Genomic DNA, 21,654 nt, shown 5'->3' with positions numbered 1-21,654 from the left:
GGCAGCTCAGGGGAGCCCAGAGCCCTGCTGGTGTGTCCTTGCCCCCTTCTCCCTCACCAGAACCCAGGCAGGCACTTCAGGAGCCTTGATCTGTTGCCACGGATACAGCAGATGAAAGCGTTTTGTTAAAACAGCAAGAAAAAAAAACCCGAGGCCTTGTAAGTAAAATTGAATCCAACAGAAGATTCCTGTCCATTTAGTTCCTCTTCCCTCCAGCAGAGTAAGTGCGCTTGTTGTGGAGGATCAGCTAGTGCAGCATCCTCACCCACAGGGCTGAGCTGGATTTGAGGTGCTGTTGCATAGCATCGTTTGGGACAGGGCCACCATCACCACCACCTACAACAGGGCTGTGCTCCCCCCCTCACCGTGAGGAAGGCTGCTGGAAATGTAGTGGGAGATGCATTTGAAACCAGCTCCAATAATAGGATTAGAGGGGAAAGCAGCAAGAAAAGGAGAAGTGAGTTCTGTATGCCCTAAAGCACAGCTTTCCCCTGACTATCAGAAGGGACAAGCAACACCCTCATACTCTGACCCTTGATAAATAAATGAAAAAGGGAGAAAAAGCCTTTTTACCCAAGCCAAGTATGGTCACCCCTCTCTGCAGTGCCAATGAAGGCAGCAGGCTCCACCTCTGAAGTTCTGAGCTCTAAAGGAACTTGGAAAAAGAGAAGATATAGTGGAAGATTTTCTGCCTGGAGCTGCCCAGATCAAGGTCATCACACTGCTTTACCATGAAGACTTCCCTTTAATACTTAACTAATACACCAAAGGAAGATAGAGAAGTGTTTGCTCCCATGACACAGAATAACTTTGACAGAGAACAGCTGGCACCTCGAATTAGCCCTGTTTGAAAATTAAGCTTCAACAAGAAGAAATAAAAATGAGCAAACGGATGGTTTTCTTTTAATACTGTAATCCCTTTGCATAGCAACTCTGTAAATCAGCAGCGTAATGAGGTACAATGCAGACACGGGTTCAGATGCAGTTCTTCTGCCTGCCAACTGCTGCTCCACCAGCCTGAGCCACAACACACAAACACGGTTCCAGCTCAGCACAGAGGCACTGACACACACTGAGTCTGGAGCACAGCACTGTGCCAAGCACCACTGGGTGCACATGGGGAATGACGTGGTGCAGCTCACGTGGGAAGCATCCCAACACCTTCAAAAATATCAAGTTTTCATATGATAAACTGAACTAAACCCATCTCCAGTAGGTCTTTTATCAGATACAGCATAGGAAGTCCCAGCCACACACCTTAAAGACTAAAATAACTGGGATGCAGATGAGAACTCCTCAGCTACTGAACCAGCTCCACAGGCACCCAGCTGGCCAGGCAGCCACAGGGTGAGGGGACAGCACTGTCACTGCCAAGCTCCGTGCTTTGGGTCTCCTGTGGCACAAGCGATGCACGTCCACAGCAGAGGAGGAGATGGTTGGCACCCCTAGCAGCTTATGGTTCTACAAACCACACGGAGAGAGCATCTCTGCTGAGCCTGTTCCATAAGGGCCTCATGTTAAAGCTTCTGACTCAATGCACTCATTATTCCATGGTGATTTTTTGGGGCAATTTGGAAGCACTGAGGCCATCACTCATGCTCTCACCAGTTTGCAAATAGCAGCAGTCCTTTCTTCCTTGGCTCCTTCCTCACCAGAACTCAGGCTTGATGCCCACGCTGGCACCCCAGGCAGCACACAGACAGCACCATGGCTACGCAGAACCCCACTCCCCATCCCAAACTGCACAGCAGGAGCAGGTCTGAGCCCCCCAATACTCACTGGTGCAGGCAGCCGTCGGTGGGTCCAGGTCAGCCCGAAAGTAGCCATTGCGACAGGCGCAGAGCGGAGAGGCTTCAGCAGTGGAACGGCTGTTGGGTGGACATGGGGCACACAGCCCTGCACCCTGACTGGCTTTGAATGTCCCAGCCGGGCAGGCTGCAGAGAGAAGAGAGAGAATCTGGTTACGCTGGATGTTTTTTGGAGTGCCTCACCATTCTTAGAAGAGATTTTTCCTAATAACCAACCTGAGCCTCCTCTGGCACAATTCAAAAACCCAACTAAACTCATTTCTGTGGCAGGGAGCACCCTATACTTTGGTTCCTAGAAGTAAAAGCTCAGCATTCAGCTTGGGCAGCCCCCACCCAGCCCACACATTGGTGGCAACAGGCTGCTGTCATTCACAAGGCACAACAGAGCCACACTAAGTGTCTCATAAACACAGAGATGATTGAGATAATGGAAAGTGCCTCTTAGCCCCTGCCTGCCACATCAGGATATGAGGCATCTCCTAGCAGCCACAAAGAGGAAATTAATAGGAGCAAGCAGGAGTAACCACTTTGATGCAATTTCCTTGGGAGATAGTGGACCATCTAATCTTTATTGGAGCCCTTTAACCTGTCATTCAAAACTCATGAAGGCCTCTTGCTCACACGGTCTCACCAGATATTAAAAGATGATAAAAAAAAAAAAGAATAAATGAAAACAATATTTTACAATTTGATTATTCCGGGGACCATCCCTCCCCCCCAAGGCACACCAGCAGTGCCTGATGAGAGGACAAAGCACCCCAGAGAGACACACTGTTGTCCCATACCACTCTTCCTTCTCCCCATCAAACGAGGCCATCCCTGTTCCCCAGCATCCCATGCATGGCCTCCCACAGAAGCACACAGGGGCCACAACCCCTATTACAGTCAGACATATGGTGCCACAAAGGAAAAGAGGGCACGAAGGTGACCTTCAAGATGCTGAAGATGACCCCCAGAATGCCAACACAGAGGGCTGGCACATCTCTCTCCCCATGCTGTCTCTGTATACAATGGTACACAGTTGTGCATCCTTTCCCTTGGGACAGCAGAAGTGTGCTGGGAAAGATCAGAGAATGTCCCACTGAACTCAGAGTGAGGGAGGTGGATGGGAGGAACGCTTTCATACAAGCATGCCCCTGTTATAAGCACGCTGGTGGGTTGGTGTAAGGGTTTTGTTTTTAATTACAAGGAAGCCAAGTGTCACTTGTCACAACACGGGAACAAAGTCCGCTCTGCAAGCAGGCATCCTCAGGTTTCTTTTATCATTGCACTTCTCTGCAAATTCCTGTAATCTGCAAGCACGTGCCCCTTAATTATCACTATTACCAATTAGCACTGCTCTCCTGTAATTACAACAGGCTTGCCTATAACCCCCATGGCTCAGCCTGCTGCCTGCCCCAGCCTCCCAAGGCTTACCCCTTCTGGGGCTGGCCCAGCTCCTTATGCAGATGCCTAACCCACATTTTGGACTTCCCAGGGCTCTGGAATCCGTGGGGCATGGCTTCCCCTATTATCAATGCATGCTCATTGCACACAAAGGCTGCAGGAAGAGTAGTTGGGGTGATTTTCCCCCTTCCTGAAAACCCTGGAAAAAAGGAGGGTGAAAGATGCTATAAAAGTATCCTTGTACTTGCCGTCATTCTGGTCCTTGGCCATGGGAGGAACCCATGGCAAGACAAAGCCCTCTCAATTTGCCTTAAACCATCCCAATTCACACTGTTTCCCAAGCACATGATGCAGACTGAGAGCTCAGCACTTGCCTCATTGCATTGACACAAGTTACCAAAGCCAGTCCCAAAGGGAAGAACCCCAACGGGAAAAAGTTGTTGCAGAAACAAGAAGCAGATGGGGATGCAGAAACCTGTTCCAAACCCAAAAGAAATGCCAATATTTAACGTTGCAAGCAGGCCCTGGTGAACTTCTCACCTTTTTCTCCCTCCTAATTCCCTGCTTTGGCTGAGCCAACACCCCCAGCACACCCTTTAGGAGGAGGATCAGGAGCACCCTGTGGTGGTGGCATCACCCCAGTGATGCTGGAGCCCCAAGCAGGTAAGAAGCATTTCCCTCCTGCTGGGAGCTCATTAAGAGCCTCCTGCCTCCCCCATCCAGCTCACACCACACAGTAGCCCTCAATCTAGACAACATCAAGTGCTTATTAATTACATCTGGAGTGGTTCCTCATTAGTGCTGATGCTGTGATGGATGTGGCACACCGGAATGGGGGACGGTGGAAGGCTCAGGCCACATGGCCATATTCACATCACCAGGACACACAGAACCACCACTGCTTTCAGTTGGGATGGATCCATCTCCCTCCATCCACCCCACGAGCGCAGAGGTCCTGACCCCGCAGCAGACAGTCACATAACAGCAAGGCTGCCAAAGCAACCCTGAACAGTGCTTTCCTATGGCACTTTGGCTCCACTGCCAGATAGAAATGGGAAATGAAGGAAAAGAGAAAAAGCAAAAGCACCAAACAGGCTCGAAAACTGCTTGTGAATACTGCTGGGCTGAGCTGCTATTATCCTCCTCCTGATGCCAGGGGGACCGACAGCATCACCCCATCGCGCATCCTCCAAGAAGCCAAAAGAAAACAGTTTTATACAAGGTTAAAAAGTCACAGAAAGATTTCCAAGCTCTCGGGAATGAGTCACCAGTTGGACCAGGTGCTGGCTGTTGGCAAACGTCAGCAGGGAACAATGCAGGGCCGGACACAAGGCTGGACCCCACTCTTCCTCACTGCCCGGCCATTGTCCCAAGAACAATCCCAGCTCCCGCAGGACCACGCTGCAGCTCAGCCTACGTGTGAGCACAGTGTGACAAAGGCAGCTTGGGAGGCAGGGCTATTCCCTGTTTGTAAATAGGCTCTTGAAAAGATCCTTGGGGGGGAAAAAGAAAAAAAATAATAAGAAAAATAAGAAAATCAATGTGAGCTTTTTCTGCCTCTTTTAAGTTGAAAAATCAATAGAACACTCAAAAGTCCTCATTGTGAAAATGGGGGAATGTATGAGCAGTTGTGCTGGAGGAGAGGAAAAGCCCACGTGCACAGCACAGAGCAACCAAGCTGCCCTGAGCCCCTATGGCCCAGCCCTGCCAGCTCCAAGGGGCATTCACACAGGGTAGGGAACACATGGAGAGCCTCTGGGCTCATAACAACTAATTAACACCTCCATCACATTCATTTGGAGGGGGTGGAAATTAACACGGCTTTTCGTGGATGTTTCCTTATGAAATTAGCACAGCTGTGAATGGATGTCTTCATTAAGGCAGAACTTTGGGAAAATTAGCTTTTTTTAATTATTTTTCCCCCGTCTTTCCCCAGTGCCTGAGGGACGTCCCTTCTCAGCTGGCAGCACCTGTGCCTGTTCCATCCAGCAGTGGGCAGGGATCTAAAGGGAGCAAAGGGCTTTTGGGCAGACCCCTGCCCTAAGGTCACCCATCCAATTGCATGTCCCCTCTGCCACTGCCACAACCCTACCTGCTGGGACACCACACAGCCAGGGTTGGGAGCAGTGGAGACAAAGAGAGGGGGTATAATTAAAGAAGAAAAAGCCTGAGAAGCAACAGACCTGCTCACTCAGCTCATCATCTGCTTTTAGAAATGCAAGATTTGGCACAAAGCTGCTTCCTTTCAGCCTGTTTCCTTTACGAAGGCAACACCGCCCTGTTCCCAACCAACAATGCTTCCCAGCAGCTCGTCAGCCTTAGGATCCAGGGTGAAACACAAGCAGAGAAAGGCTTTGCTGATTCTCTTTTGGGAACAAACGCAAACCATACCTTATATGCTCACACCAGTCACACCCCTGATCCCACCTCCCCATAGTGCAGTGATGCATTGTGTCCCAAACTGTGCAGCACGGCCAAGCGAGATGGATGGTTCAATATCCACCAAATGGTGCTGAGGCCAGCGCAATTGATGCATTATTCATTAGGGATGCAGCAGCAGCAGCCACTGCTCTGCATCAACCAGAGGCTGGGAAAAGCCAGGAGTGAGATGCCCAGTGAAAGGCACTGCCTGGGCTCTGGGGATAGAGCTACACCATCCAGCTAGGAAACCTACCTCAATGGGACAGCCAGGCCCCCTGGTCAGCACTTGGGGTTGGGAATAAACAACCAGCATCAATGAATCCCAGGTGGCACCAAGCTTCTCCATTCCAAAGCCCCACACAGCATTGCCTCCACACCCATGGAAGGAGGGATGAGATCAGGGAGAGAGAGCTCAACAATTCAACCCTCTTTTCCCCCTCCCTCCCTCCTCTCTCAGGAATTAAGCCCATTTTCACAGTCTTAAAATACCATATATTTTTCTGTGACAATTCCCCTGGGCTCATTAAGCAGCTCATCTTGGCTGCTCAGGTTGACGAAGGCTTCAAGCAGATGTCAGCAGCCTCCTGGGAGTTGCACACAGGAGATGATGTTCACCCAACACGAGGCACAGTCCCAAACCTGGCCCAGCAACAAGCAGTCGTGCTGAAGGATACAGATTCCCAGAGCAAGGGGTGGGTCCCCAACCCCAACCAGTGTCACCCCACCACACAAACCCAACAAGAAACCTATCAAATGATCACTCCCAGATGATATGTACCAGTTATTATATACCAGTTCCTGCCCACCCAACACTTGAAAAAGGCAGCAGCAGGCTGAGATCTTCCCCTGTGGTCTCCAAGGGACATGGAGTCAAGGAGGAGCTTGCTGGCTGAAGGATGCATACAAGACACTGGGAATCATGGAATCATATAATGCCTTGGGTTTGAAGGGATCTTTAAGATCATCCAATTCTAATCCCCTGCTATTTGGCAGGGTTGCCACTCGAGGTCAACCCAAACTAAGATTATTACCCAATCATGGCCAACTGGCAGCTCTTAGGACTGGTTTCGCTGGTCTTCTAGTCAGGGCTGGCTTATCTATGGGCTTGCTGTTCCTTACCAGCATACCACAGAACCTTCAGACCTACAGGTCTCATTCACCATCCCAGCCTTGACTAGTCCTTCTGCAGCAGTGACTGGGGACACCAGACACTGCCACCAGCATTCTGGGGCCAGCGTCTGACCCCTTCCCTCAGCAAACCAGCCCTATTACCCTGTGGCTTTTAAATCCTTTTCACAGCTGCCTTTGAACTCCTGTCTCCCAGCCCCTCCTGCTTTCAACTGTTCCAGAAGCCATTCAAAAAGCACTACTGAAATGGAATTGGCTTCTCATGCATCCCCTGCTCCCCTGCTTCCAAGCAAGGCAAAGAACCACATTTTAGGAGAGGAGATGGCAAGGGCAGTGCGTAACAGTAATAGGCAAAAAAAATCCTCCAACGTTATTTGGGAAATATTCATCAGAACTGCAAAAGGAGATGACAAGCAGCGAGCACCGTTTCCATATTTATAACCTGGCAGCTGCACATTGGCAGCGTGGTTGGGGGAACCCAAAAAAACAGCAAAAATATAAAGCCAATTACTACCCAGAAGCAGAGCAGCAGTGTAGCACTCAGGCTGGGGACAGCTGCCTGGCTCTTGCAGCTCTGCTTGGGAAATAACGAGGAGATGAAAGCGGCTCTGCCAGCGAGTATCACCCTTTGAAGGCAGCAAATCACTGCGGCAGTGAGTGGGTGCCTGTGTCCTCAACACACTGCAAGCCACAGCAGAGACTTACACTGAGTTTTGCAAGCACTGCTGCTGGCTGGAGAGCACAGCGAGGCTGCAGGTTGAACTTGGCACACTACAAGCATCCCAGGGCTGTGGGTTTCCACTCTATTCCTACCATTTTTGCTGTACATTGCATCACAACAGTGTGTGGGATATATGGCAGGCTCTGCTCCAAAGCTGTGCTCCCAGCAGGAAGATCAAAGCCATGAGCCAAAGGCAGTCAGGATAGATTCAGACTTGGGAAGAAGAAAATTAACGCTTCCCTAAAAGGACACTGGTGACCGCAGATCAGGAGCACCAGAGTGAAACACACATCACCTGGAAAGCAGCCTGACAGCCTTCAGTGTGACACCTTGCACACCACCTCAGCCCCTAAAACAAAACTGCTCTGTGACAAGACTTTCTGGAGCCCCACACTGTTGACGTCACCCACAGCAGTTAGTTTGGGTACAAACAACACAGTAGAAATGCTCAAGAAGCACAAAACTCCCGGCAAAGCAACCCTAGCCTTACCTTTGCAAGCCACATTGTTTTCCGGCTCATAACCAGCCTTGCACGTGCAGCGACCTATGGGTACCATCCACTCCCCATCCCCATTGCAGTACAGCTTGATGGGCACATCCACCTCCTCTGCATTGGGGATGCAGGTGCCCCGTGCAGTCACCAGAGAGGTGCTCTCTGCCCCTGTCATGGTCTCAGGGAAGATAGCAAAGTTCTGCACCACGCTTGGGCACTTCTTGAAGAAAACCCTGACGGAGAGCAGAGACATGCAAGCCCCGTAGTCCTGAAAAGCCAGGTAAAAGCCATTACGGGTCAGGGGCCCAAAACTTCTCACTTCTGTGTTCACCTTCATCAACCTGCCACCAAAGTCCACCTGGGAGAAGCTCTCGTCAGCAGCAATGGTGTCCACTTTGAGGTAGGGTGCCTCCGTCCAGAAGGCCGACTTCTTAGTGGCAATGACAGAGTCTGTCTCATAGTAGTAGAGGTTGAATGTCTCCTTGCAGGAGCCAGGGACGTTGGGGAGGCTGCTGCAGTCCCGAACAGAGAAGCGCATCTCGGTGTAGATGCGGTGGGCTCCGCGCCGGTTGATGAAGGTGGTGAGGAGCCAGTTGTTCTGGTTTGGCTCGAAGACGTTGCACACCTGGTACGTACGGATGGTGTTCAGGTTCTCGTCGTAGCCACTCACTTCTTCCCACTAGACAAAGGAGTAAAGAGAGGTCATGAGAAGGAGATAAGGGCACTGGAGGTGGCGGTCACCCCATGTGCAACAGGGCTGTCCTGAAAGGAGGCAAAAAAGCCAAGGAATAGCTAAAACTAGAAGGGGCCTTTGGAGGTCACTTGGTAGCACGTCATGAGGAGATGCAACAAAGGAAAGAAAGACAGACTAGGCAGCTGAAGACATGAAGGAAAGCAATACAAGAGGTTACATCTATGTCAGTGACCAAGTCGGTGTGGGGGCTGATGAGCATGCCTGACCTCAGGCTCCCACAGCACAATGGGACTGCTTCCCCTGGCCAAAGAAAGCACCAAAACAGTCCCAAAGCACATCACAGCAAAGAGAAAGAATACGGATTCATGGCTTGATTTAGAGAAGAATATTAATATAATCTAGGCTACAATTTCAATCAAGGGACAGCAGCAAACTGTGAACAGCATATGATGGCATTAGTGTCCTACAGACAGATTTACAACCTCGTAATCCATTCATTTTCACTAATCCATGTTTACAGTCTCTTCATAACAGCATTACTTACATGGTAATCTTTAAGCAGCATGTTGATACTGGGCATAATTTCTGGGGGTGAGGCAGCAGCAGCAGCACTTGTGAGTAAACCAAGCCAACCCTCCAATGTTACAGCCTTCGCCCTTTTTACCTCTCCCAGCCCTCCTCAGCTTCCCCAGGCATTACTCTGCTGGCAGCAGAGCAGCAGGAGCACACAGAGTTTGCTGCCGCCACCAAGGGACACCTGACATCCCAACTAAGGCTGCAGAATCCCTGGGGTCAGGATAGGCAGGAGATCAGGGAGAGAGGTCCCCACCCCTTCCCTATAAGCTTAGGGAGGCTTATTGTGTGAAACCAACAGAAGGATGGAGAGTAAGGTTGTAAGCACTCATTTAATTACACACCTGTACATCTACTGCTGTACGCATGCAGGTATTTCACTGCGTGCAGAGCTCTTTCATCACTCAGCTTTGTCCAAATTTCACACTGGATGCTTGCAAAGCTGTAAAACCACAGCACCCCATGACCACTGGCAGCACAGCTGGCCAGCCGTGGTTTTGGGTAGCAAAGGAACCAGTCAGCCAAGCCAACCAATGCTGTGCCTGGGGCTCCACGGTGCCTCTCCATCACTCCTACCACCCACCGCTCCCTCCCTGTCTGCACCCGTCTTTGTCTATCACTTTTTCTGTCAGTAGAATGTGAGTCAGGTTATTTTATGCTTCCATCCCTCAAAGACTCGTATTATATAAAAAAGATGTTTTAAGTGCCTCTGGGTGTTTTGTTCCTCATTACTTCATAAAAGTGACATTAATAGCCAGGAAGAGCACTGCTGAGTGCAATTATGGATGATGTTCCAGGTATGAAAGCTGTTTTGAGCCTGCTAATGTTTCCTAATTACAAGCTTTGTGGTATAGGAGAGGGGAGGTGCAAGCAGGAGGATGGGGAGGAGCATGCTGGATGGGCAGCAGGGAAGGGAGCGACACACACAGATCTCATCAGCTCTGTGTGTGGTTGGATGTGGGATAACTTACCCCTGACGGAGGGTTGGCAGTCCAGCCCAGCTCGGCCGTCGCCGTCCGTGTGTCCATCAGGGTTTCTGGGGAAACACAAGAGGAAGAACATGAAGGAGGACGCTGTGCTTTGTGGCATCACCACCTACACGAACCCGAACCCACGATGAGATGGGTTACACGTGGAGCTTGGCAGCTGTAATTTGGCAGGATGATTTCAGCCATAGGAATGACAGAGGAGGTGCTGGAGTGCTGACCCCATGCTGGGAGGCTTTCAGAGGTGGGTTTGGTGGGAGATATTGAAAAGCTGTACTACAGTATTACAACTGCCATTTCCCTGCTTATTTTCTTGCTCTTGTACAAGGGGAAAACAAAAACAAACAGTAACAACAATAACAGTGAGAGCAACAACATATAGAAACAGATGGGAAGAATCCTCCAGGTTTTATTTATTTGTTTTCAGCAAGCAGACATGCAGATTAATTTGCTCAGCTCCTGAGTCTGAAGCTAAACTGGGAAGGAAACGTGCTCGGAATCGGCCCCATCCTTTGCTTTGCAGCCCAGCACCACAACAAACACATCCCCCCAGCTTTGTGCTGATACAAACACATCTCAGCCATGGCTTATCTCATCTCCCTCTCCAGCAACTTGTACCCATTTGTGTCCCCGCCACACACCATGCAAATATTATTTCTCCCCCTGCTGTAAGTATGACCACACATGTCCCTAAGCACTCATTAATCCTTGCTTCAGCCCTTCAAACACAAGAGCGTGTTTCCTGCAGCCCCTAAACAGGCTCTGTATTTCAGGAAGAAAGCTGGGAGGAACAGCACAATGTAACACACAGCAGCTCCTGAAGCAGGAGACTTGAAAGAAATACATACACTGAGAAGAGATGCATCCTGTCAGCATCAAAAAAAGCTGCCTCCCCACCAAAAAGCTCTTGCCTGTCTTTTCTTAGTGATCTAGGCATGTTTCCAGATGGCACATCTTCCCACTATGGTTCTCTATAATGCCATTCTCTGGGGCAAAGAGAAGGAAGGATATGTACCCCAAACCATTCACTGAGACTCAGGGAAAGCTTGGCCTCACCAAAACCCCAAGGCTGACCACACAGCCACCAAGTGGATGAGGCTGGAGGCAACTCTGGGTCCAGCTGATGCCACTCCATCTCAGTCAGAGCCACCCAGAGCAGAAATAGCCCTGTTCAGCTGCAGCAGCCCATCTGATGCACCAAGCCCAGTGAAACACTGTCGGCTCCCAAAGTGAGGAGCTGCTCCCACCCAAGTGTGATGCTCCAGGGCTGCCTGATCCCGAGCAGTGCCCTGGGAGGAAGCTAAACACAAGGGCTTGGAGAGGCGTCAGTGGGCAGGGACATGAGTTTTCATGCCCAGCCAAAGCCCTCCTTAGGGAGAAGCTGAGCTTTGCTGTGGAAAGTAGAGCTTTCTCTGAGTGAAGAATCTTGCGCTGTATACAGTAGGTTTTCTTTAATGGACACATTACTTTAAACTAAGCCTCCACCATCTGTTCCAGTCCCTAATTATCAATACAAAAACAAACATCTACTCACAATTACACTCGTAACAAGTAAGGATGCCAGCAATTAGCATGCAGGAACATCCTCACTGAGCGGAGCAGGTCCATCTGCAGCGGTACCAGTGTGTCCCCAGCAGGCAGGGACCAAGGTGGCATCCACAGTGGGCTCAGAGGAGCATCACTCAAACAATGGGGGAATAAGAAACACGGGGTGAGAGAAGGTCCCAGAGCAGGCAGCAGTTTTCTCTCTGCACCCTTTCCTCTGAGAGCATCAGCACAATCAGCCCAAGGCTGCTACTGGGGATGGTTTGCCCCAAGCTGGTGGCACTGCAAAAGGGAGCAACAGGAAAACAAACCTAGAATCTTTACTGCAGAGACCAGCACCAACTAGACAGTGCCACAGCTCTGCCTTCCTGTGGCCACAGCACGGCTGCTATTGCCAGTCCTGATCTGCTCACAGCCCAGATTAAGCTTCTTAATGTCAGTAGGGAAAGGAGTCCTACAAGCACCCTCTGTACTCCACACACAGAGACCTGGAGCTCAAACCTACACCAGGGGCTCACCCAGGCCATTTCAGGTTGCTCCCCATGTCCATGGCAGCCCCTGCTCCTGGCCATGACGCTCCAAGGGTGCAAGAAACTTCCACATATCTTACACTTCCCATAAAGCAACAGCAAAGCAGGAGCAGGCCAGATGTGCAAGCTGCTCTGCACACATCTGGATCTCAACACAGGACACTTCTGTCTCTGTGTCAGTGCCAGAGAGGCAGGTAGGAGAAGAGCAGGATCACCCCCTCCTACTGGAGGAGAATGTGAATTCTCTTCACATTCCTTAAGAGCCCCTGTTTCTGAAAGAGCTGCTTGCAGTATCTATACACTTTCAATCAAAAATATTACAGCAACAACTAATTATGTCCCATCATTCCCATGGCTCTCTGCCTTTAATGGTGCATTTTGCTGCTAGAGAATTACAGTGAAACCGTTCTGGAAGTGTATAACGAGCTATCCCCCATCAATCTCCCGCAGATTCATTATGAAGGATTATCCCTAGAATAACAAACCGAGTTCAGATCGCAGAGGATGTACTAAACAACAAAAAACAAGGCAGCAGGATGCTCCCCTGCCCATTGCTGTGAATGGGAACATTGAAACCTCAGAGCTTCGCAATGGACCTTTCTGAGAGGAGTAGCTACATGACGAGCCTCAGCTCTGTAGACCTATGGAGGCCAAAAAGCAGCACTTGGGGATGGAATTTTACACATATACAGGTGGGGGCAAAAGCAGTAGGGCTGGCAGCATCAAGGTCCCCCACGTACCTTCCTGTGATTTTCCTGCTCTAAAGGTGTTTGACCCTGTGCAAACACACAGTGCCAGGCCAGCTCTGCCGCAGCCACACAAACCATTCATCATAATCCCACCGAGGAGAGACACAGTAAATCAAAGAGACAACCTGCCTGCAAATAGATTGCACAGGGGAGGGAGGAACAGAGAGAAACAGGGAGAGAACTGCAGAGGGAGAGATAAGAGAGAGGGAAGGAAGCAGCAGAAAATTACAAAAAGAGGGGAAAAAAAAGGTACACATCATAGTGAAAAAAGACAAAAGGGACCAAATCAAATACAGAGATAAGAGAAAGAAGATAGTGCTTTCAGTGCCTCGTTTTCCAAATTATAAGCCTATTTTATGAAATTTGGGAACAAGTTTTAATCCACTGAGCTCACACAAGACATCAAAGGCCACGGGAGGCCTGAAAACAGCATGTTACAGGCAACTCAATGTGCTCCAGACACACACAGCTCATGTGTACCCACGGTGATGAAGCAGGTTTGCAGTACCACACAGCCCACAGTTACACCCAGGTGCACAGAATGCTCACACTACACACACAGAATAGCTCACACTTTAGAAGCTCATGGAGGTATTTATTGGTAATCACAGATGTGTTTTGCAACCCAAAAGGCACCACGGGCTGACACAGCACTTTGGTGAATTACATGGGATTCAGGACAGACCCAGGCACCTCAAAGAGCTCAGCTTTCCCACCTCCAGGGGAAGGATTCAGCACTGTAAGATGACAAGGCTATCTTTCAGGAAGACATCTTCCAGAACAATGTCACTACGCATTTAAATTGTCATCTTTGCTTTCTCGAGGCTGAGTTGCCAACAAGCATCACTGAACTCCACCAGCCTGCCCCAAAAATCACCATATGTCGAGCTTGGCAGCCGCTCGTTTCCTTCTCCAGAAGGCATGGAAGAGGAACTCAGCTGTCCTACAAAGGGCAGGGGCTCCCAAAGGCTGTGGGACTGCTCTGGAGAAGCAGCACCCCCCAGTGCAAGATACAGCTCAGTGACAAGGAGGGGCTGGCTGGCTTGCAGGATGGATTTTTCTATGCACAGGTGGTAGAGGTAAAGCCCTCTGGGGGAGCACTGCAGCAGATGTCCCATGAGAAACAAGCCAGCTTCCAGCACAGCTCCAGGGCACACATAGCCCTGCCTATGGAGAGCTCTGTGCCAAGGCAGAGTTAAACCTAAATCCATGCACACGAGAACCACCCCAAGAAGATACAGCCGTTGGTCAGGAGCTAGAGGGCACCCACCCCTTGCCACACCAGGAGCTGGGTGCAGCAGCTTCGTGCACACCATTGGGGTTCCTGGGTGCAAACCAGCTGGCTGGGGCACGCACAGCCCCAAAGCAATCAGTACCCAGCACCCAGATCACTCGTGCTCATGTGGAAACACAGCACCCTGCAGGAGACAAGGACGAGCCGAATGCTGAGAGCTCCCCCACACCGGCCTCACTGACTGCTCTGCCCAAAGCCTTTGCTGGGTTCTCAGGGGATAGTGATCAAGCCGCTGCTTTTCACTGGTTTGAGACAATAAATCAGCAAGAGGGGCTGCTGCGATTAACAGCAGCGGGTAGCTGCAGGCACAGCACAGTGCACCAGGGATGCAGCACTCAGAACACACAGCCTGCAGCCTCTCCATCTTCTCCCTGCACAGGGCTGATGGAGTGCTTTCCAAACCCTCACGCGACAATCACAGCACTTTGATCCCAGACCCAACAAGCCTGTGTTTTCTGCCCCCCAAAAGCAACAAACCGGGTGCTCCAGGGAGCTCACACAAGCAAGGCTTTCTGCATGAGGAGAGCAGACTGACCTCTGTCCATGCTGTAAGAAAGCAGGGAACCCCAAGGAGAAGGAAAATAGCACAGTTGGAGATTTCATGCACAAGGGGTATGGGAGCCTAACGGGTCTGGTGGATGCATCCTCCTGAACAACTGGGATTTCTTTCAAAGTGATATCCTATAAACACAGAGGCAGACGGATGAAAAGACAGAATGGCCACAGACATCGTTACTTATGTTAGCATAACTAACCCCAGCTCGAGGTCAGAAGAGGGGATAAATCCAGTACCAAGTATTTGTTTCCCCTTCTCCCTGCAGAACCTATTTAAAAGCTACATTTCTTCAGCTTTTCCTTTTCTCCTCCCCCCCCCCCCCCCCCCCCACACCTTTCAGATCTGCTCAAAACAGCGCGTGCACTCCACTGCCATCCCACATCCTCTCCCAAACATGTTACTATCACTCTGAGCAGTCTTTAGGTACGCGTGTGTGACAGCTGCTCTATGGGGTAAATAACCCAACACATTGGCCAACATTTCCAGATGACTGTCAGTGTTGCACAGTCTCATGCTGTGCTGTGGGGCTGGAAGGGGCACTGGGCCTGGGTAGTAAGGCCACCCAACACCTCTGCAGGGTAGCAAGCTATGGGAAAATGCCAGCTCCACGACCAACACAGGGCATGGCCAGCACTCACCTCTAAAAGCACAGTGGAAGAGCAGCACAGGGGCAGAGCAGAGGAAGCATTCATCCTGGGGGGACTCGCAACATAAATGGAAAAAAAACCTGAATGAGCCATCAGCACGTAGCAATCAAACCCACATGTATTGTAAGAGGAAGGAGACAGGCTTCAAATGCAAGGCTCATGCAATGCTGCTGGTGCCAGGCATTGCGCTGCATGCTCTCCTGGCCTGGGAAGCCCAGGAGGAGGAGGCCGAAGGAGGAGCACTTGGCTCCCAGCTGGCTGCACACACTCCTGCCCCCAGCCCATGAGCATGAGCACAAGCTGGGAAAAGACTGGAGCAGAGCAGGCAGGAGGAGAGCCATCTGCACACCGGGAGCCAGGCCAAGGCGTGCTGGGAATGGGTATTTTCCCCCCACACCATTTCCCTTACTGGGATGCTCCCCTGTCCCTCTGTATTGCCATTACTAGTGGCCAACTCCTGACCCAGGAAACAGTGTGACCACAAAGCAGAGCTTCCGCACACAGCATCTCCAAGCCATTCCCCTGGGAATGCTTAAGTCCATCCCACACCAATTGCAGGGCACAGAGAGGATGCTGCAGTGAGGACAGCCCTGAGACAAGGTGGAGGTGCTGCCTCCAAAGGGCTTCCCTATGTAGGGGGGGGGAAGAGGAAGCAGCCCCTGCTCCGGTCATAGGGACACTGCCACCACTTGGGCTGAAATCCCACCTGGTCCTGGCAAGGGGGCTGGCATGGAATGGCTCTGTTTTATGCAATGCTGCCTTGGCTCATTTTTAAAGCGGTGTCAGCTGATGATAAATTTGCCCATAAGCTCATCTCCATACCACCTCTCCCGCTGATGACACTGACCCATCCTCCCTGATTGTGGTTTCCTTGCTGAAATAAATCACTGTAAGTGCACATTGTGCTCTGGGCCTCATTACTGTTCATCACCGTCTACACGATGGAGCTGTCACATCCTCATAGATGCTGTCACCTGGGTAACCCTGCAGAGGCCTGGGTGGGACAAGGATGGGCACATGTGCCCATGGGAGCCCTGTGATAGCCCCTATCAATGGGGGAAACCTCCTCTTGGAGGGCAGAACTACTTCTCTCCACCCCTATCTAGGACAGATGGCACAAACACTGAAGGAAGAGCTGGGCATAAAGGCAGTAGGATGCTTCCTGAACCTTTGCCAACTACACACCCAACTTCAGCCCCACGCACACTAGTGCGCAAACCCCACTGGGTCACCCTGGATAAATCCAGAGCAGCGTTACAAACTGCACTTCCAACAGTAAGTGAAAAGCTCTGTGCCAAACCCCCGCGAAGACTGCTCGAGCGATAACAATGCAGAGGCATTGTTTGCCTGTCACATGGCTTTCAAAAGGCAAACACTCAAAAAGCAAGAGGGAGTAATTAAAGCTTCTGCTAATCTTGTAGTGTCCGCATGGAAAAGCAGCCCGTGGCTCTGACAGAGCCTGCAGCAGCACCAGCAGCTCCCTGCTGGGATCCACGGGCAGGAGATGCTCAATAGGAGCCAGCAATGGCACGGACCCCCACCAGAGTGAGCCACGATTGTGTCCCCACACCCCATCCTGGCCCCTGAGGAGCGGAAATGCATCTCCTTCCGATCCTTTGGGTGTGCCAAGCTGGAGGTTTCCAAGAGCACACCCATAAACATGGGTCAAGGAGAGGACGTGCTCCATAGAGTGACCATACAAGCTCTTCCCAACACCTGCACTCCTTATAAAAACCTCCATTTGCTCCCAGTTTCAAAGAACCACCATTTCCAATCCAGAAGCTCAGCCCTCGAGGCAGACCTGCTGTGGGATCATTGCACAAATGGGCCCCATGGCACCAGGAGCCCCAGCAAGCTCCTGCCCCACACCCTGCACCCCAAGGAGCTCTGCAGCCCCCCAGCCAGACGAAGGACAGGGGACACAGCACTCACACGTGCAGGCACAGGCTGGGGGGAACCGCGTTGCAGAAATAACACAGGCACGCAAACAAAAGAGCGCAAGCCATTAATCTGGGTGAACCAAAGGAAATGAAATCATTATGTCTGCAGCTACAGCATCCAGAAGAACAAATTTCCTGCCTGGATAATAAATGGATTCTTTTGTTTCACGTTGGCCCCGGCCACGTGACTGTCTTGGCCTATTCCTCATCCAAAACATCTTGCTGTATAAATACCCAGACGGGCTTGGGTTTCAGCTGCTAAAAATATGTTTTAATTATAATAATATATAATAATAATAACACAAAAAGCTACATGCTCCCCAGCCCCTTTCCTCTTAAACAACCCCTGAAGGCTTTCCAGAGCACAGGCAAGGGAACAAAAAGACCAAAGTTACTAACGACAGCCACAATCACTAAGGAAAGGCCCAGGCAGCCGAGTAACAGCCCCAGGTTGCTGCTGCAATAAAGAACCCTTGTCAGAGGGAGCACTGAGGCACACAGGCCAACCTTGAAACCCTGTGAGCATGGCATGGTGCAAGAGCAAAGCCCCACAGGTGCTGGGGAATTCACTCGAGCAACAGGCAGTGCATTCACACCTACCCTGCACATTGTGGGTGACGTGCTGGTGCAGAAGCCTTCCCCTCTGATGTCAGGTGCTCCATCAGGAAGGAGGTAGGCCAACAGCTTCAGGACAAAGCCCTTACTCAAAGATCGTAAGCTTGCTTCATGCACCACGCCAGAAGCAGCCCAATTTCTTCTCCCTTTCTGGATCATCTATAATTTCAGTTATATTTGGGATGGAGGACTGAAGACTTTGGGATAGGTGAAAGTCTGACTGTAAGGCTCATTTAAGAAGACAAAGACACGCACACCCAGACAAAGCGAACTATTAAAAACAGAGCATGGTATCTCAGGTAATAAAGAGCAAGACATGAGAACCAGCCTGGGAATTCAAGCTTACAACTTCTATCAACTTCATATGCTGTAAAACTTCACCTAGTTTATAAGTTTCTCACCAACTTCATAAAAGATGGTTTATTATTATTGTTTTCTGACTCTCTCGCCTTCGTAAAATGTCTCTCCTAGTCTGTGTGGGTGTTGCATTATAAACATTTGCACTTGGATTCATTCAAGACTTATGGAAGCTTTCAAGGTAACCTATTAGGAATACTTAAAGTGTTTCTGAGGCATCACAGTCTCCCCCTGAACGTTTCAAGACTTTAAATAAATAAATAAAAACACATTATTGCAGCAAACTACCTCCAAAATGCACCAGGTTGCAGATTCAAGCTGTGTTTGGAAGCAACCCAAGCCAGCCTGGTGGAGAAGGTCCCTGTTTCATTTGGTGTGCTATCATCAGAGATGCTGGCATGGGAATGGACTTTTCCCTTTATTAACTTCCAGTTAATCAGTATCAGTTACTTCCAGTAACATCAGCATCACTGCTTGCATCATCCCTACATGCTTCGGGATGAAAGCTTTGGTCACGCTTTGAGAACAGCTCACCATCAGCATCCAGAGCACACCCACCCCAGTTTTGGGGCTGCTGGTGCAGCACTGTGAGGATCCCTGCACTCCATCACATTATATCTGCACCTGAATACAGACAGACTCGCTGTGGCACAGGAGTTACTCCCTATTAGGAAGCACCAAAACCCTGCAACCTGTCTGCAGCTTTGATGCAGGATCAAGGATGCATCCCATGGGGATGTGAGGCGCTTGGAGCAGCTGCTTTGACGAGCAGACAGATGTAAAAGCACAAGTTTCCCATCCCTATTAGAAGGAACAGGGGCTGGCCAGCCCTGTGCACACAGCCCAGCCCTGGCACGCTGCTCTTCCACACCAGGCAGGGCTCACAAAGGCAGAGCAGGAGGGTGCCCGCAGCAGCGGCCTCCTCAAAGCAGCCCTTTTCCTCCAGCCTCCATTGAAGGCTGTTGAAGTTAATGAGCGTCTTTTTGTAGCCTCCAGCAGGCTAGAGAGCCAGCCTTTCAGTGCAGCAGCCTCCCGCCTCGGTAATAACCCAAGTGTGGTGTAGGGAGGAATAATAAAAGCCAATTTTTAGACAGTGATAGAATACAACTAGCTCATGACCTTGCAGATCCCACCAGCAACTGCCTACCATGGCCAGAACCTGCATCTCCAAGCTAACAGGAGCAGACAATATACTCCTGGACACAGAAGAAGGTTGCACCAACCGCATGGCACAGCAAGAGCCAGCTCATTGCACACTGCAGCTCATCCACCAAAAGCCTGAGGAGTTCAGCAGAGTTCGATCTGCAAGTATAAAGGCTTGAACAGCAAAAGGCACAGCTCAGAAAAGCCTTTCAGGATCATCAGCTCCACCACCAAATCAGACCTACAGAATCCCATCACTGAATCACGTGCACACATCTCTTAGATACCTCCAGGCACAGGGACTTCACCACCTCCCTGAGCAGCTCATTTCAATGCCTAATCGCCCCTTCCATGGAGGAATTCATCCTCATATCCAACCTAAATCTCCTCGCTGGACTTATCCACATGCACAAAACTAATGGGCAGCTTCACCACAGGCATGCAGGGTTTTGCTCAGGATATGGTGAGGCTCTGTAGCCCCAGGCTCCTCTTCAGCCCATGATTTCCAGCACTGAAGGAGGGATGTAAAGACACTCATCACTTCAAAAACAATTAATGGAGGGGCTGAGCAGCCACACAGCAGTGGTCAAGGCTCCTCTGAGTTGCTGCACAGAGGCCTTCTGCTGCTTGAAAACAGTGTATCACACAGTACTTCTGGCAACACAGCCAGCTGTTCTGGTAATCTTGAAAAGCTGAATTTTGTTCATTTCCAACACATTTGTTTCAAATTAAAAGCACAGCTGAAGCCTCAAGGAGCTCTCTGGAAATATCCCATTGCTCCTCTGTCCACATGCTTGATTTCCATCACATCCTCCTGTTTCAGAAGACTTATAAAATTGAAGCCATTGCTTCGAGTTTGCCTGACCTCTGGCTCCTAAAGATACTTCTGTGTTAGATAGCAACTCCAGGTGGATTCAGGGAATATTAGATTGGAGAAGCTCAGGTCCTATGAGGCCAATGGGACTAGAAGCCCACGTCCCCTGAGGATGCCCTCTAGGCCACAGGGGCAGGAGTCCCTCCTCAATCACAAAGAGGACTTCCCAAATATTCAGCTTTCCCAGAAGGTTCAGCCTCTCGCCTGGCCCAAGATACAGACACCAGTTCCAATTGGAAAGCTTAAAAATATATATATACATAAAACAAAACCACCCATCAGCCTCCCACAGCTGAAGGCCTGTATTCAATCCCTTTCCCCACACACCTTAAATGCAACATTCCCTTTTCAACCTTTCTTTCTCCGTGCTCCACGTTTTCCAGGGGAAGATGCAATTCACACCCATCCAACTCCTCCACAGTGACTGGATATCTTTCAAGCCAGAAGCAATTACCCCCAAATTAACAGGACCCTTAAAGATGGCAGTGAGTCAATGCAACCACCCCAACCAGGCCTTGCAGGGGGCTTCCAGTCAAAGCCCTGCAGCTGACTGTAGAACAAAAAATATAAGAAAATAAAATAAATCCTCTGTAAAACATCAGTCCCTGAGGGAAGCAGATGGTTCGGCACCAGCAGGAAGGGGCAGACGCAGTATGTGTTTCTAGCAGAGGGGCATGGCCTGTGGGTAAAGGCCCAGGCCTGCTGCGGGGCTCCAACTGGATGCTCCTCACAGGAAGGGGGAAATTAATCAAAATAGAGCTGGGCACAGACACCAAAACCTCAAAGCAAAGCAAGAGGGGTCTGAGTAACCAAACCCTGGGTGTCTGAGATGCTGGTGGTGTGGCTGAGAGAAGAGCAGGATTCCATATTCTGGAAACAAAAAAGCCTAAACAATGGGTGACAGAGCCCCTGCTCACATGAGAGGAAATGGCCTAAAAACAAGGATTTCCACAACCTCTTGCCTGTTCCCAGCAACCACTTTACCTTGCTGCAACATAAATTACAGCTTAATCAGCTCTGAATGCCGGCAATGCTGCCTGGATGCCTCCCCAGATATTAAAAGCTTCTCTCGCTGCACTAACAAGCACATACCTGAGGCCTTCTGAGCCCTTAATTACTCAGCATAGTTATTTCCAAATCAAAATATCTAAGTAAATAAATTAAAAACCTTAATACTTTGGTGCTTCCCCCCCC

The 21,654-nt window shown here is 50.2% G+C and overlaps 1 protein-coding gene across 1 annotated transcript in view; it reads right to left on the bottom strand.

Moving 5' to 3' along the window:
* Positions 1-21,654, bottom strand: part of EPHB1 (EPH receptor B1) — a 44,169-nt gene that overhangs the window by 19,284 nt on the left and 3,231 nt on the right. The window contains exons 2-4 of the mRNA XM_015871222.1: positions 10,196-10,260; positions 7,955-8,636; positions 1,780-1,935 (exon numbers count right to left, since the gene is read on the bottom strand). Of these exons, the coding sequence (XP_015726708.1) occupies positions 1,780-1,935; positions 7,955-8,636; positions 10,196-10,260 (903 nt within the window). The remainder of the gene's footprint in view (positions 1-1,779; positions 1,936-7,954; positions 8,637-10,195; positions 10,261-21,654) is intronic.

Source organism: Coturnix japonica, chromosome 9 (assembly GCF_001577835.2).
Source record: "Coturnix japonica isolate 7356 chromosome 9, Coturnix japonica 2.1, whole genome shotgun sequence".
Classification (NCBI taxonomy): Eukaryota; Metazoa; Chordata; class Aves; order Galliformes; family Phasianidae; genus Coturnix; species Coturnix japonica.
The sequence above is the reverse complement of the archived record's forward strand: the minus strand, read 5'-3'. Positions and strand labels throughout refer to the sequence as shown.